The 16,088-nt window shown below is 44.0% G+C and overlaps 1 protein-coding gene across 5 annotated transcripts in view; it reads left to right on the top strand.

Annotated features, from left to right (window-relative positions):
- Window positions 1-1,406: 1,406 nt before the first annotated feature.
- The window catches only part of LOC123743337 (uncharacterized), an 18,355-nt gene continuing 3,673 nt past the window's right edge, over window positions 1,407-16,088 (top strand). The window contains exons 1-9 of one of the 5 annotated variants that reach the window (XM_082977011.1): window positions 1,423-2,094; window positions 2,279-2,320; window positions 3,685-3,786; window positions 3,959-4,023; window positions 4,214-4,380; window positions 9,854-10,071; window positions 10,793-11,380; window positions 11,935-12,044; window positions 12,267-13,166. In XM_082977011.1, the coding sequence (XP_082833137.1) occupies window positions 1,776-2,094; window positions 2,279-2,320; window positions 3,685-3,786; window positions 3,959-4,023; window positions 4,214-4,315 (630 nt within the window). In that variant the 5' untranslated portion in view covers window positions 1,423-1,775 and the 3' untranslated portion in view covers window positions 4,316-4,380; window positions 9,854-10,071; window positions 10,793-11,380; window positions 11,935-12,044; window positions 12,267-13,166. Of the gene's footprint in view, window positions 2,095-2,278; window positions 2,321-3,684; window positions 3,787-3,958; window positions 4,024-4,213; window positions 10,072-10,792; window positions 11,381-11,934; window positions 12,045-12,266 lie in introns of those variants that run through there. The other 4 variants (XM_082977012.1, XM_082977010.1, XM_082977009.1 and 1 more) reach the window with 4 other exon arrangements.

Genomic DNA, 16,088 nt, shown 5'->3' on the forward strand with positions numbered 1-16,088 from the left:
TACTTACACTTACTTTCCCTTCGTATATTCTTGACGTCTATGAGTGTGCAATGTGTCGGTTTGTTTTTCTTTTTAGATACGTGATGATAGACCACCACCACAATCTTTAAATCTGTGTTAAGGCCAGCTAGTAAAGCAACATCATACCAAGTGGTTAATGGACCACACGCGCCTTTCCGTATTCTCAGTAAGTCAAAGAACCAACTTGTGCAATCCAAGTTCTGTTTTTAGTCGATATGACAGGATCATGCTGAATAATCCTTGATGATTTATTAAATCACATTGGTTGTGATCATTCATCCACAATCAAAGTGCTGATGTAGCCAGCCTTTTGATGTAGCCATCCTTTTGAGCTTCTATTTGAGGTTGGTGATGTGGGAATGTCCAGCACAGTCGGATGCTGATGGGAGAATGGCTCAAAATAGTGGCTGGAATGGAGTAAATGGAATGGCATCAAACACAAGGAAACCATGTGTTTGATGTATTTGACGCCATTCCACTGATTCCGCTCCAGTCATTACCACAAACTCGAGCCCTCAATTAAGGCGCCACCAATTTCCTGTGATGTACAGTTATAGCCAAACGGCCTGTTGTGATAGAATTGATGTCATCATCCTTGCGCATCAACTTCAAATCGAAGAAGAGGGTATTAACCAATCTAAGAAGTGAAGTCTGGTTAGTAAAAACAAGACAAACCCAACACCACACAGAACAGAGAAAGAAAACGGTTACGGAGGGCAGAGCAAGAGCAACATGGCTGGGGCCCATCACACTCTCATTCCACTGCTGATCCTAAAGCTTATCAATGCAGGTAAGAGGACACCTACTGTAGGATAAAAGATCAGCCATGCTCATTAACCATTCATGCTGTGTGTAGGTTTGTTAACAGGTGGCTAGAGACTAATCTACATAGTATTTACCACTTATAATGGATCCTTTATGAAATGATTTGAGTAAGAATTTTGCTGTGTTACATGGATACTTTTTATTTTACTCTTTAGGTGTGCATGGAAATCAATAATCTCAGTACGTCAATGAGGGGGCTGATGTCAGTCTGCGGTGTGACAATGTGGTTAATTCAGACTGCTCCTTAATTATATGGCTTCACACCAGAGATAGTTTTCCAAATGCTATTCAAGAGGTTTCTAACGGGAAGGTGAGAGTTAACTCAAAGAGAGCTGAAAAACTGAGTGTGGACACTGACTGTTCTCTACATGTTCACAATGTCACAGCGGAGGATGCTGGACGCTACACGTGTCGAATTTTAAAACACTAAACCGCGTTTGACACAGATACTGATACTTATCTGTCTGTTCTGACCAGTGAGTATTTCTGTTTACAGTAAAGTCAAGGATGAAAATCTGTCTTAGTAAAACATATACAATACAAGTATTATAGTATTACAGTATTATACTATTACAGTATTATAGTATTAGTATTATAGTATTACAGTATTACAGTGTTTTAGTATTAGTATTATAGTATTGCAGTATTATAGTATTGGTATTATAGTTTTACAGGATTACAGTATTATAGTATTAATATTATACTATTACAATCTATAGTATTAGTATTATAGTATTAGTATTATAGTATTACAGTATTTTAGTATTAGTATTTTAGTATTAGCATTATAGTATTACAGTATTATAGTATTTGTATTATAGCTTTGCAGTATTATAGTATTAACATTATAGTATTACTCTATACATGAGTGACCTACAACAATACTTTATTCCTTGAAGAGAAACCATGGTAAAATTGAATGTTGTCTTATGTCTCTTGCAGTCTCCTTGTCCACACTACTGACATATCTAAAGCCTGATAGACCAGTAACAATAAGGTGCTCTCTGCACACCTCTGACGGACCTGGAATCTGTAAGTCATTCCTCAATAGTAAAGTTAATCTGAGCTGGGTGGATGAGACTGGTAGGAAGCTACAGGGAGACTCCAGATACCAGCTCACAGGGCCTCGCTGTGATATCACTCTGACTGTGACATTCCAGAAGGAGGACAACAACAGGAAGTGGATGTGTCAGTTGACTAAAATGGAACAAGTGAAGACCTCCGTTGACTTCACCTCCACATTCTCAGGTATGTATTCTTGTTATGCTCCTATAATCTGAATAAATTCACAAGATTTAATGACATAAAAGTGAATATCAAACCTGATCCTTTCTCCTGATATCAGTGATGAGTGAACAAACATACTGCTCTCTACTGTATGTGTCTGATGATGAAGAGTTATTTAAAAGAGGATGTTCTTCTCCTGAACTAGATATTAAAGACACGGATGATGACGTTGGAGAGGAAAAGGACGGTAAGAAACCATCTACACTGTAAAACCAGATAAGTTCTGGCTGTTCAAACATTTTGAGGAAACAATTACCTCAAAAATATGAACTTAAGAAACTTAAAAATAGCTGAACCGAGCAGTACTACCTTCATATGAGTAATACAAATACAGTTTTTTGGACTAAGATATATTTAAATTTAACACCCCACTAAGCAACGACTTCAATAATTTCCCTGTGTGCCTTGGCTCTTCGATTGAATTGTAGCGATACCAGCCATTACTTTATTTGTTCGTGAGACATGGTTGTTGAATTAGTTCATTTTCAGTCCTGTGGCCTTCAAGTGAGTTCCTAGGTGAATATTATTATAATAACATTATAATTAAACCATTATCCATATCATAAAGCGTAATACAGTAGCCTGAAACTTATAGTTTAAGTGGGGTTGCAAAATTCCACAAACGTACCCCAAAAAATGTCCAGTAATATTCAAACGAGGATTTCTGGGAAATGTACCAGAATTTTGCAACCCTTACTCTAAATCACATCATGCTGGCTTGCAAAGTGATGTGTAACTCATATTGGAATCTATCATGCATTAAAACTATCCAACAGTTGAAATTCGTATTCATCCACACACAACCTGCATTCATAATGACTGCCAGGGTTAAGAACAGTGGGAGGAGACTACCCAAACCATTTAAACTGGAACAACCATTTCAGTAATGGGGCAAATATTCGGTGATCGGATTAGTTTAGAAAAATGTTATTTATCTTTATGTAGCATAACTTTTGAATCAATGAATCAGTCAATGTACATGCAAAAACACAGATATTAAAACTATTCAGAAAACTCTACCTGCAGTACAGCATGCTGGGAAAATAGTTAATTTATTATCATATCTTTCAAAAATGTAGTTGGTGTGACTTCTCATTTAGTTCTGAGTCAGTACCACATAAATATTTTAAGTATTAATAACTTTTAGTACAACTTACTAGAAGTATTTCAGTTAAAAATGCCTTGGGGTTTATGCCTTCCCTGTAGCTCAGTTGGTAGAGCATGGTGTTTGCAACGCCAGGGTTGTGGGTTCGATTCCCATGGGTGGCCAGCACAGAAAAAAAATAAAAATAATGTATGAAATGAAATGTATGCATTCACTACTGTAAGTCGCTCTGGATAAGAGTGTCTGCTAAATGACTAAAATGTAAATGTTTACAGTGTACTAAGTCAAATTCAAACCCTGTTTACCAAGGCAATGCTTTTAGTACTGTACCTCATTGTGTTTCATCTATGGACTATTGTGTGCCAGTCCATCTTTCACTAACCTCCTTGTTGTGAGCCAGACGGATCTCAAGTGACACAGGTGTGCTCTCTGTCTTCCTCCATCAGGTCTTAAACAGTCGGTGCTGATCGGGCTGTCAATGGGGGTGGTGGTGTGTGTGGCTGTGTGTGTGGCCGCAGCTCTGGTTCTTACCTTCAGAAGGAGGGCGTGTAAGTCAACTATAACTCTCTTATTTACCCACCTGAAGTCAGGTTCTGTTCTATCTGAACTGAACTCATTTCCTTCATACAGTAGATATTTATAATGTTGTATAGAAAAGAAAACATTATTTTTCTTGCTAAATGTGTATTTTATGAATGATTTGTGATCGATTGTTCTCAGATTCTGTTTCAGGAAATCAGATGCCAATCAACCCAGGAAATATGGTGCAAGCAAACAACAGGGACGTAAGTAAATGGGTTGTCAACAAAAGAATTCACTTTGATTGTTACTGTGAATATAGTGTGACTGTGTGTGTGGTGTGTGTGTGTGTGTGTGTGTGTGTGTGTGTGTGTGTGTGTGTGTGTGTGTGTGTGTGTGTGTGTGTGTGTGTGTGTGTGTGTGTGTGTGTGTGTGTGCGCGCGCATGTGCGTGTAGGACCAGAGAGCAGACATTACCTATGCTGAGGTCAACCTTCCCACTAGTAGGAGGATGGTGGAGAAAGACCAACAGACAGAGTATGCAACCATCAGAACATGACCCTGCATCATAAACTGTTCCGGATTGAGGCTACAAAGAAGTGGTATTCAAATCCTACCCTGCAGGTCTGGAGTACTGTTGGTTTTCTGATGACTAATTGCACCCACCTGGTGTCCTAGGTCTAAATTAAACAAATAAGAATGGAACTGGCTTCAAGGTCCAGATTTTAATTTGAGGGGCTATGAAGTGGAGATGTAAGAACTTGAAGGTTCCCTTGAAATAAACTTTCTTAGTTAAGCTATACTAAAAAGTGTAGTTCTTCCAACATTTACATTACCTTTACATTTTTGTCATTTAGCAGACTAACAGTAAGTGGGTTCATCCAGAGGTGGCAGAAAGGAGCAAATTTCAAGTTTTAATGTCACATGCACAAGTACAGTGAAATGCGTTTCTTGCCAGATCTAACCCAAACAATGCAGTAATAAATAACAATGTAATACTAAACATAACAAGGTAGAAAAAAAACACGAGATATACAAATAAGAATAAAAATAAAATAATAAGAACATGATAAAGTAAGTAAGCATACTATATACAGTGTCAGTTCCAGTAGCATATTTACAATGTGCAGGGATACTGGAGTGATACAGGTAGATATGTATAGGGGTAAGGTGACTAGGCATCAGGATATGTGATAAACAGAGTAGCAGCAGCATATATGATAATTGTATATGAGTGTGAGCAAATGAGAGAGTGTCAGTGTGTGTGTTGGAGTGTCCGTGTGCGTAGTGTTTAGGGCTCTGTGAGTGTGCATAGAGAATGAGAATAAAATACAAAGGTCAATTTAGATAATCTGTGTAGCTATTTTGTTAGATATTTAGCAGTCTTATGGCACGGGGATAGAAGCTGTTCAGGAGCCTGTTGGTGTCAGACTTGATGCACCGGTACCGCTTGCCATGCAGAAGTAGCGAAAACAGTGGCTTGGGTGGTTGGAGTCTTTAACGATTTTCTGGGGCTTCCTTTCACACCACCTGATAAACAGTGGAGGTCATGGATGGCAGGGAGCTTGCACACACCCATGTGTTGCCCCCGTGTTGAGGTTCTTCATGGCAGAGGTGATGTTGCCAATTCTTACCATCTGGGGTCGGCCTGTCAGGAAGTCCAGGATCCAGTTGCAGAGGGAGGTGTTCAGGCTGAGGTTCCTAAGCTTGGTGACGAGCTTGGAGGGGACAATGGTGTTGAACGCTGAGCTGTAGTCAATGAACAGCATTCTCACATAGGTATTACACCTAGGTGGGTGAGGGCAGTGTGGAGTGCAATTGAGATTGCATCGTCTATGGATCTGTTGGGGCGGTATGCAAATTGGAGTGGGTCTAGGATAATGGTGTTGATGTGTGCCATAACCAGCCTCTCAAAGCACTTCATGATTACAGATGTGAGTTCTACAGGGCGGTAGTCATTGTGGCATGAAGCCTTAGAGTTCTTGTGAACAGGAATGATGGTGATCATGTTAAAACGTGTGGAGTACCGACTGGGACAAGGAGAAGTTGGAAATTACAGTGAATATACCTGCCAGCTGTTCTGCATATGCTCTGAGAACGTGCCCTGCGGCCCTGCGGCCTTGCAGTTATTGACCTGATTAAAGACTTTACTCACGCCGGCCACATGTCAGAGACTATGTAATATGATTCCACCTTATTCCTATATTGTCCATTTGCTAATTTGATGACTCTGCGAAGGTCAAAGCGGGACTTCTTGTACTTGTTCCTGTCCACAGCCGTAGTCTCAAGGTTGTCTGCGATGGCCCTGTATGCGGTAGCCCTATCCTGGCCCAGTGTCGTCCGGGAACTGTAAAAAATGTGTTTAGCGCCAACCTCAGTGTTAATCCAGGGCTTTTGATTGGGGAAGCAGCAAACCTTAACTGTGGGGACAACATCGCCGATGACTTTCCTAATGAAGCCGGTGACTGAGGTGGTTAGCTCATCGATGTTATTGGTGGAGTCCCAAAACATATTCCAATCAGTGCAAGCAAAGCAGTCCTATCATGATTTGATTTGACGATTGGTGGACGAGGGAGGGCCTTGTATGCTTGCTTGTGGGTAGAATAACAATGGTCTAGGACTTTATCGCCCCTAGTGGTGAGGGAGACATGTTGATGGAAGTTAAGCTTCACGTGTCATAATGACGTGGAATTAAAATCGGCAGCAACCAGAAAAGCAGCCTTGTACAGTTTGTTAAGTGCCATGTTGGTATTTTACTTGTCCTGAGGTGGAATGTATACAACAGTGACAATGGTAGCTGAAAGCTCCCTCTGGAGGTAAAAAGGGTCAGCATTTGACCATCAGGTATTCAAAGATGGGTGAACAATGGGTCGACACTTCCATCGCACTCGGATCAGCACACCAGTTGTTATTGATGAAGAGGCAAACCCCTCCCCCCCTCAATTTCCCTGAATCCACTGTCCTGTTGGCACGGTGATTGGAGAATCCATAGAGTTGGATAGCCATGAGGGGTATCTTGTCCAAGAGCAATGTTTCAGAAAGCAGAGCATATTGCCGTTTCGAGAGTCCTGTTGGTAGCAAATCCACAATCGAAGGTCATCCATCTTATTATCAAGTGATAACGGAGGGAAGAGTTGGCCAGTTTTCCCTTTGCCTTAATCTCACCAGGATCCTCCCTCTCTTGCCTCTGTAACTTCAGCGTTCCTCTTGGGTGGCCCAAGAATTGGCTTTGGAAGCCCAGGACAGATGAGTCAAAGTTGAAGCCAGAACTGAGGTTGGGGTGTACTGTAGCAGAACCTTAAGGTAGGGAGGGGCAGTTCCCCTTGCTGCTCCGTAGGCAAGTACCACGGTCTTGTACTGGATGCAAGTTTAGACTGGAAGCCAGTAGAGTGTTCAGAGGAGTGTGGTGGCATGGGAGAATTTGGGAAGGTTGAACACCAGGTGGACTGCAGCATTCTGGATAAATTGCATGGGTTTGATGGCACAAGCGGGGAGCCCAGCCAACAGCGAGTTCAGAAGTCCAGACAGAGCAGTCAGGCCATGGAGCGGGCAGGCTTTCCCTGGGAGGAAGAGCAGCCATCTTGTCGAGGTTGAACTTGAGATGTGGGCCAACATCCAAGCTGAGATATCTGCCAGGCACGCAGAGATGCGTGTCACCACCTTGGTGTCATACAGGGGGATGAAGAAAAGTAGTTGAGTGTCATCCGCATAGCAATGATAGGAAAGACCTTGTGAGGATATGACGGAGCCGAGGGACTTGATGTATAGGGAGAAGAGAACAGGGCCTAGGACGGAGCCCTGGGGGACACCAGTAGTGAGAGTATGTGGTACAGACACAGATCCTCTCCACGTCACCTGGTAGGAGCGGCCTGCCGGGAAGGATGCAATCCAAGAGTGTGTGGAGCCTGAGACGCCCAACCCTGATAGGGTGTAGAGGAGGATCTGATGGTTCACAGTGTCGAAAGCAGATTATAGGTCTAGGAGGATGAGAACAGAGGAGAGAGAGTGGCAGTGTGGAGAGCCTCCTTGACACAGAGAACAGCAGTCTCGGTTGAGTGACCTGTCTTGAAGCCTGATTGGTTAGGGTCAAGAAGATTTTTCTAAGAGACATAGTGAGAGAGTTGCTCAGAGACAACAGCTGGTCTGGCCTTGCATCAGTCAACTATGTGACAATATCCTGTGTATTCTCCACTTCCCTTTCTCATTCTGTTCCAATGAATGATGCCACAACCGATACAGATAAAAAATAAATATTACTATTCATCTCAATCTTGAAATAACTCAGAGGTCACATAGGAATCTGCATAAAGAGGAAGAGTCTGACAATGATTAATCTAGACCATAACTATATTATTCACAATACTACTACGTCTTTATATGGGACACACCTCCTTCCACCCACTTTTGTGTGAAAACTCAATCTGTGGTCTAAAAATAATTCAAGTTTTTGCCTGTATATTTGATATTTTACCAGTAGGCTACAATAGGCTGTCAAAGCTTCTGTCCAGGCCACAATGACTCACACTTGACCATGAACTTAGTTGTCTTTACAGTAAAGTGTTGTGTTGCACTAGTAACATCTTGGGTCCATAAATGTATGATAGCTCTAATTGACTGTTCTGAGAACCAGTCTGAAGATTTAGAGACTATCATTGAATTTTGAAGGAGGGAGCAATATTCATCCTCGTTTATTCATGCAGTCTAATCTAAATCCTTCCCAGGCACATAGTGGCCTATTGCTTTTACCTTTTTAAAGATTGTGGTTGAGTGACAGGGGAGTGACAAAGTCACTAACATAGACCATATAAACTGATATTTGCAGCGTCAGTGAAGTGAAACCTTAGTTCTACCCACTTAAGAACATAGCCATTGAATGAGATTGAATGTGCGTTGCCTGCCAGCACTAAAGATGCTTGAAGTTATTCCTCGAGGTTGAGGCCCATACTCCCAGTAGGTATTAGATAGAACGTCTCGGCCACCTGTGGTTACCAACGGTAGGTTACCCCATTGGCTCATAGCAAAATCTTGACCTTTTTCAAATACAATTATATAGAACATTGTGGCAAACTGTGGTTACCTAGGTTACCCCATTGGCTCACAGCAAAAACTAGACCTTTTTCAAACACAATTTTCTTGTTGTCTGCTTGTTTTAGTCAATTACAAAACTACATTTAAGAAAAAGACAACATGTCTAAATACTTTCTTTTAAACCTTATTTTACCAAGGAAGTTGACTGAGAACTCATTGTCATTTACAGCATTGACCTAGGGAATACTTAGTGAGGAGGGATGAATGAGCCAATTAGAAGCTAGGGATGATTAGGTGGCGATGATGGTATGAGGGCCAGATTGGGAATGTGGCCAGGACACCAGGGTTAACACCTTTACAATAAGGGTGTTATAACCCTTAACTACAGAGAGTCAGAACACCCATTTAACATCCCATCCGAAAGACAGCACCCTACACAGGGCATGTCCCCAATCACTGCATTGGAATCTTATTTTAGACCAGAGGAAAGAGTGCCTCCTAATGGCTCTCCAACACCACTGCCAGCAGCACCTGGTCTCCCATCCGGGGACCAACCAGGACCAACCCTGTTTAGCTCCAGCGTCAAGCCAGCAGTGGGATGTAGGGTGGTATGCTGCTGGCATACCATTTATTTTGAACATATTTTGAACCCAGAGTCTCTAGTGACGATCATGAAATAATAAGACACACCTGAGTCTCTAGGGCGGTCTCTGCTGCCCTCTGGTGCCAGAAGGAACCATGACACATAATGCATAGTGCATTTCATGTTAAAAAAAAAAGTGATTATTTTTTTAATAATCTAAACGAAACTTGTGTTTGATATGATATAAGGTATATAAAAATAACAATCAGCTTACAATAGCGAGGAATAATGGTCACAAGGTAGGCTACAAGAGTTGAGTGAATTCATAGTATAATGTATTTTCATCTCAAGAAGACACATCTGGGACAGATACATTTACTTGAACGTAGTGTATTATTTGCTTTAGCTTGAAATTTGTCAGTATTCCATTGTTCCATTGTAAAAATGCTTGAAAGTATTTTAAACTTTTGACAGTATTTTTCTCAGGTTTAGAAGGAGAGCTCCCTACTGGCCTAGCCCACTGACCAATAATGAAGACTTCAATACCCTAGCGGCTGCAGATCTACCCTCTCCTCCAGAATGTCAGTGAGGGAGACTAGCACCAGATAGAGAAGATGGTGGACATGGGCGTAAAGGACGTCATCAACCTGACAGAGCCACGTGAGGGCACTCCACCTGGCCGCTGTGGCCAACAACAAAACATGGTAAGCTTCCTGCACCCCGGTCATGTTAGCTGCTGAGTTGGGACACGACGGCATGGTTGTCTTGCTGGCTAAGAACTACGTTGACATGAACCTGATGGATGCTGAGGGGAAATGGGAGAGGATACAGTCAGGCCACAGAGTAGGTGATGCTGCTGTGTGTGCTAGAGATATAATTCGGGCCACCGAATAAAATAGAACGGAATGGCATAGAATAGAATAGAATTGAATAGAATAGAGTAGAATATTCAGCCACTGAATAGAAGGACTTTATTTTCCACCTGTAGATAGAAATGGGCCTTTAAACCACAAATGTATCAACCACAGGGTTTGTTTACTTACTATATTACTGTATGTAGCTCTTATACCAAGAGCTGTTGAATGCCGTGCCTGTTTGACTCATAAAAATGCACGCTCTCTCTGTTTACATGATGATGAGATCAGTGTTTCAGGCGACTCAAATCAACTCACCCACTCCAAAGGAACCAACGCAACAACACTCATACAAAACTCCTTAAAACCCAATTATGATAATAGCCTCAATTGCAGTGCGGTCCAGTCTTCAGTTACAGTCAATGACTCTGGGCTCTTTTGAGGGGAAGATTGTGGACATCTAATTACAGATCAGAAGGGATCCTCTCCTTGGTCTGTAAAGCCTGCTGGCCTGCTGGGTAATCCGATTTGATCGGCTCACCGACTCGGTGTCTCTTGGCTCTTTTCCCAGGTGTGCTCCTCTGCTGCATCTTCCCCCCATGCGCTGCCTGCAGGTGGCCTACACAGCATGGCCGATGTCAACAACGTCTCGCTTGCCGGGACACCCGTGTTCCTGCTGGCCGGCCAGCACGCCACTGACTGCTCCGCCATGTGCCTCTGCGTCCTGGGGCAGGGAGCCGAGCCTGACGCAGCTAATCATGACATGAGGGGTTCTGGGAGATCAAAGGTCAAATCTGAAAGGACACCCTATTCCCTATGTAGTGCACTACTTTAGTTTGGTGGAGTGTTACAAGTATGCCATTTTGGATTCAACGAGGGTTATATTCCTAAAATTGAACTGTTGAAATTTGGGAATGTAAATTACCTGAATGTACCTGAATTGTTGACTCTCTGAGTAATCTAGATACCTGTGTTGAATAGAATAAAGTAACTTGGACTTTGCTGTGTGAATTCTATCTTGTTAATGTCATTCATCACATGACAAGCCGCACTGACAGGCCGCGCTGCGTTGATGGAGGCAGCCAGGGCTGTGGAGCTGATCAGAGGCATCCTACTGAGGGGGGCGAACACACTTCACTGCCATGGGGGATTCTTTGAGGTGGGTTATACAGTATTATAAACAGGGTGGTTTGAGTCCTGAATGCTGATTGGCTGAAAGCTGTGGTATACCACGGGTATGGCAAAACATTACTTCTTACTGTTCTAATTATGTTGGTAACCAGTTTCTAATAGTAATAAGGCACCTTGAGGGTTTGTGGTATATGGCCAATATACCACATATAAGGGCTGTGTCCAGGCACTCCTCGTAACATCGTGCATAAGAACAGCCCTTAGCCATGGTACATTGGACATGTACCACACCTCCTCAGGCCTTATTGCTTAAATAATGCATTTGAACATCAGTAAAGGTTAACCATGTTTAGTTGTGGGTTTGATTCCCACATGGCCACATATACTGTAGGAAACCACTGTAGGAAACCATTGGGCCGGTTTCCTGGACCCAGATTAAGACTAGTCCTGGACTGAAAAGCCCTTTAAATAGAGACTTTCCATTGAGCAGGACAAGGCTTATTTCTGGTCAGGGAAACCATCCCGATATGTCAACTATTGTTTTGAATACAACCGTCATCTGTTACTATAATTGTCCTGAAGGTGATCCAGTTGCTGCCTGCAAACTCAGATGACATGGGAGTGATGACATCAGAGGGGGGGACACCTCTTCACTACGCTGCCTGACTGCTGCGGATTCTTAGCACAGAGCGGTATAGACCTTCACTAATAACTAATTAACACTGAGTGAAACGGTCCTTCAACAAACACATTTACATTATACTCAGTGAATACATCTGTTATAAACATTTTAATCAGTCTTCAGTGATATGCCACTATTTCTTATGCATTTAATTCCCAGGATTTGGAATGTTTTCAGTGGGCTTTTTATGATTTAACTAAAGGGTTTCATTCTTTATTGTCTGTAACTCTAGGTTGTAACCCCAAACTGAAGAACCAGGAGGGCCTTCTACCCCGTCAGATTGCCAAAGACAATGGCTACAATTCAGTGGTGAAGGAACTCAACAAAGCAAAGAGGATACACGGGAAATACTCCAAACCCAGTGTATCCAATCCAAACACTCCCTGAGCTCTGACTCTCCACTATTGGCCCACGAGTATGAGACTGCCCTTCGGAACGCCTTTTTTGATGAATCAGAAGCCAAATGCACGGAGACGGTCTCCAAGAAGATGTTTATGTCCGTGCTGCAGAAGCTCCAGGGCCCAGTGGAACCAGACCAGCTCCATACGGTGGTAGTGACCTACGACAAGAGGAGAGGAAGACTAGTCAACGTCAATTACTTCTTCAATGGCCTCAAATACCTCCATAAACCATTTACCATCGCCACCTATGCCCCCAAGAAGAAGAAAGGTAAAAAGGGCAAGAGAAAGGCTAAATTCACCCTGCCTTATCTGCACCGTCCCACCTGAGCTTATTTACCAGGGGGACGAGGGCGAGCCGCCTCACTTCATGATCCAGACGTACCAGCACTGCATTGACGTCACGTGGTTCGACAGCGACCACCCGCCAGGCCACCCCATCGAAGACAACTCGGCCTGGTATATAGACGAGCTAGAGGGGGTCTAAATCAACATCAACTACTGTGTGAAGACGGGGGACCCGGAGTCTCTGAGCCTGGCCTTCAGTCAGGGGATCCAGGTGGACATGAAGAACCGCTTATACAATGCATTCCGAAGGTATTCAGACCCCTTGACTTTTTCCACATTTTGTTACATTAAACCCTTATTCTGATATGGATTAAATTGTTTTTTTTCTCTCATAAATCTACACACAATACCCCATGCAAATGTATTAAAAATGAAAAGTATTCAGACCCTTTACTCAGTACTTTGTTGAAGCACCTTCGGCAGCGATAACAGCCTCGAGTCTTCTTGGGTATGACACTACAAACTTGGCACACCTGCATTTGGGGAGTTTCTCCCATTCTTCTCTGCAGATCCTCTCAAGCTCTGTCAGGTTGGATGGGGACTGTCGCTGCACAGCTATTTTCAGGTCTCTCCAGAGATCTTCGATAAAGTTCAAGTCCGGGTTCTGCCTGGGCCACTGGATCTTGCCTGTGTGCTTAAGGTTGTTGTCCTGTTGGAAGGTGAACCTTCGCCCCAGTCCGAGGTCCTGAGCGCTCTGGAGAAGGTTTTCATCAAGGATCTCTCTGTACTTTGCTCTGTTCATCTTTCCCTCGATTCTGACTAGTCTCCCAGTCCCTCCTGCTGGAAAACATCCCCACAGCATGATGCTGCCACCAACATACTTCACCGTAGGGATGTTATTGGCCAGGTGATGAGCGGTGCCTAGTTTCCTCCTCTTCCATACAGCTTCCTCTCCTCCAGACAGCTTCCACTCTTCAAGACAGCTTCCACTCAGCTTCCTCTTCACCAGACAGCTTCCACTCTTCCAGACAGCTTCCCCTCCTCCAGACAGCCTCCACTCTTCCAGACAGCCTCCACTCTTCCAGACAGCTTCCTGTCCTCCAGACAGCTTCCACTCTTCCATACAGCTTCCTCTCCTTCAGACAGCTTCCTCTCTTCCAGACAGCTTCCACTCAGCTTCCTCTCCTCCAGACAGCTTCTACTCTGCCAGACAGCTTCCTCTCCTCCAGCCAGCTTCCACTCTTCCAGACAGCTTCCTCTCCTCCAGACAACTTCCACTCTTCCAGACAGTTTCCACTCTTCTAGACAAGTAGCTTCCACTCTTCCAGACAGCTTCCACCCTTCCAGACATGTAGCTTCCACTCTTACAAACATGTAGCTATCGCTCTTCCAGACATGTAGCTTCCACTCTTCCAGACAGCTTTCACTCTTCCAGACAGCTGCCTCTCTTCCAGACAGCTTCCTCTCTTCCAGACAGCTTCCACTCTTCCAGACAGCTTCCACTCTTCCAGACAGCGTCCTCTCTTCCAGACAGTTTCCACTCCTTCAGACAGCTTCCACTTTTCCAGACAGCTTCCACTCTTCCAGACAGCTTCCTATCCACCAGACAGCTTCCACTCTTCCAGACAGCTTCCTCTCCACCAGACAGCTTCCACTTTTCCAGACAGCTTCCTCTCCTCCAGACAGCTTCCACTCTTCCAGAGAGCTTCCTCTCTTCCAGACAGCTTCCACTTTCCAGACAGCTTCCTCTCAACCAGACAGTTTCCACTCCTTCAGACAGCTTCCACTTTTCCAGATAGCTTCCACTCTTCCAGACAGCTTCCACTCCTCCAGACAGCTTCCTCTCTTCCAGACAGCTTCCACTCTTCCAGACAGCTTCCACTTTCCAGACAGCTTCCTCTCCTCCAGACAGTTTCCACTCCTTCAGACAGCTTCCACTTTTCCAGACAGCTTCCACTCTTCCAGACAGCTTCCTCTCCACCAGACAGCTTCCTTTCTTCCAGACAGCTTCCTCTCTTCCAGACAGATTTCACTCTTCCGGACAGCTTCCTCTCCTCCAGACAGCTTCTTCCAGACAGCTTCCTCTCTTCCAGACAGCTTCCTCTCTTCCAGACAGCTTCCTCTCCTCCAGACACCTCTCTCTCCCTCAGACAGCTTCCATTTTTCCAGACAGCTTCTACTCTTCCAGACAGATTCCTCTCTTCCAGACCTGTAGCTCTCTCCCTTCCAGACCTGTAGCTCCCTCTCTTCCAGACAGCCTCCTCTCTTCCAGAGAGCTTCCACTCTTCCAGACAGCTTCCACTCTTCCAGACAGCTTCCTCTCCTCCAGACAGCTTCCTCTCCTCCAGACAGCTTCCTTTCTTCCAGACAGCTTCCTCTCCTCCAGACAGCTTCCTTTCCTCCAGACAAGCTCCTCCAGACAGCTTCCTCTCCTCCAAACAGCTTCCTCTCCTCCAGACAGCTTCCTCTCTTCCAGACAGCTTCCTCTCCTCCAGACAGCTTCCTCTCCTCCAGACAGCTTACTTTCTTCCAGACAGCTTCCTCTCCTCCAGACAGCTTCCTCTCCTCCAGACAGCTTTAGAGTTCTACTGATCTGAGCTAGAGGTAGAGCCCAATGATGTGAAATATGCTGAGGAGGATGTAGATCTGGGCTGCAGGCTGGTGGTTGACATGTGTCAATATCTCCTCTCTCCCCTCCTCTTCGTCTCTCCATCACCATCTGTCAGACATGCTGGGCAGCAGGTCTCACTCTGCAGGTACCCACAAGCACTGCACACACACACACACACACACACACAAACCTTGTTAAGACACACACATCTCCATAAGCCTGTGAATGGCATCCCACATGGTTGATGTCACTGCCTGACTGGTTCTGTAAAATGCCTGTTTCATCCTTTGTTAGTCATCCATGTGCCTGTAATTGACTGGGACAGTCAGGCTGTTTGAGAGGTAATGGTTTCCAATGAAATACACAGTTCTTCCTCTGAACCAGCAGAGGACACTGTTTGGCTAACTTTACTGGAGAAAAAAAAGGTTGTTTATGATGCGGTGAATAGAAACTTCTAGGGAGCTCTTGTTTTACAGCCCAGAATGAAGCAAAATGGCAGCCGTGTATATTTACCTTGCTTATATAAATACCACCATGGCCATCATAGCTTGCTTTACAATTGTATATTTTGCCAGATTTCAATCTAACAATAAATAACAAGAACATAAATTGTATGAGCTCTTAAATCTATCTATCTATATATCGATCTCTCTCTCTCTCTCTCTATGACTCTCTAGCTATCTGTCTCTATGCCTCTCCATCTATCTATCGATCTATCTCTCTCTCACACTCTCTCTCTCTCTCTCTCTCTCTATGC

The sequence above is a fragment of the Salmo salar genome, chromosome 06, assembly GCF_965601325.2.
Source record: "Salmo salar chromosome 06, fSalSal1, whole genome shotgun sequence".
NCBI lineage: Eukaryota > Metazoa > Chordata > Actinopteri > Salmoniformes > Salmonidae > Salmo > Salmo salar.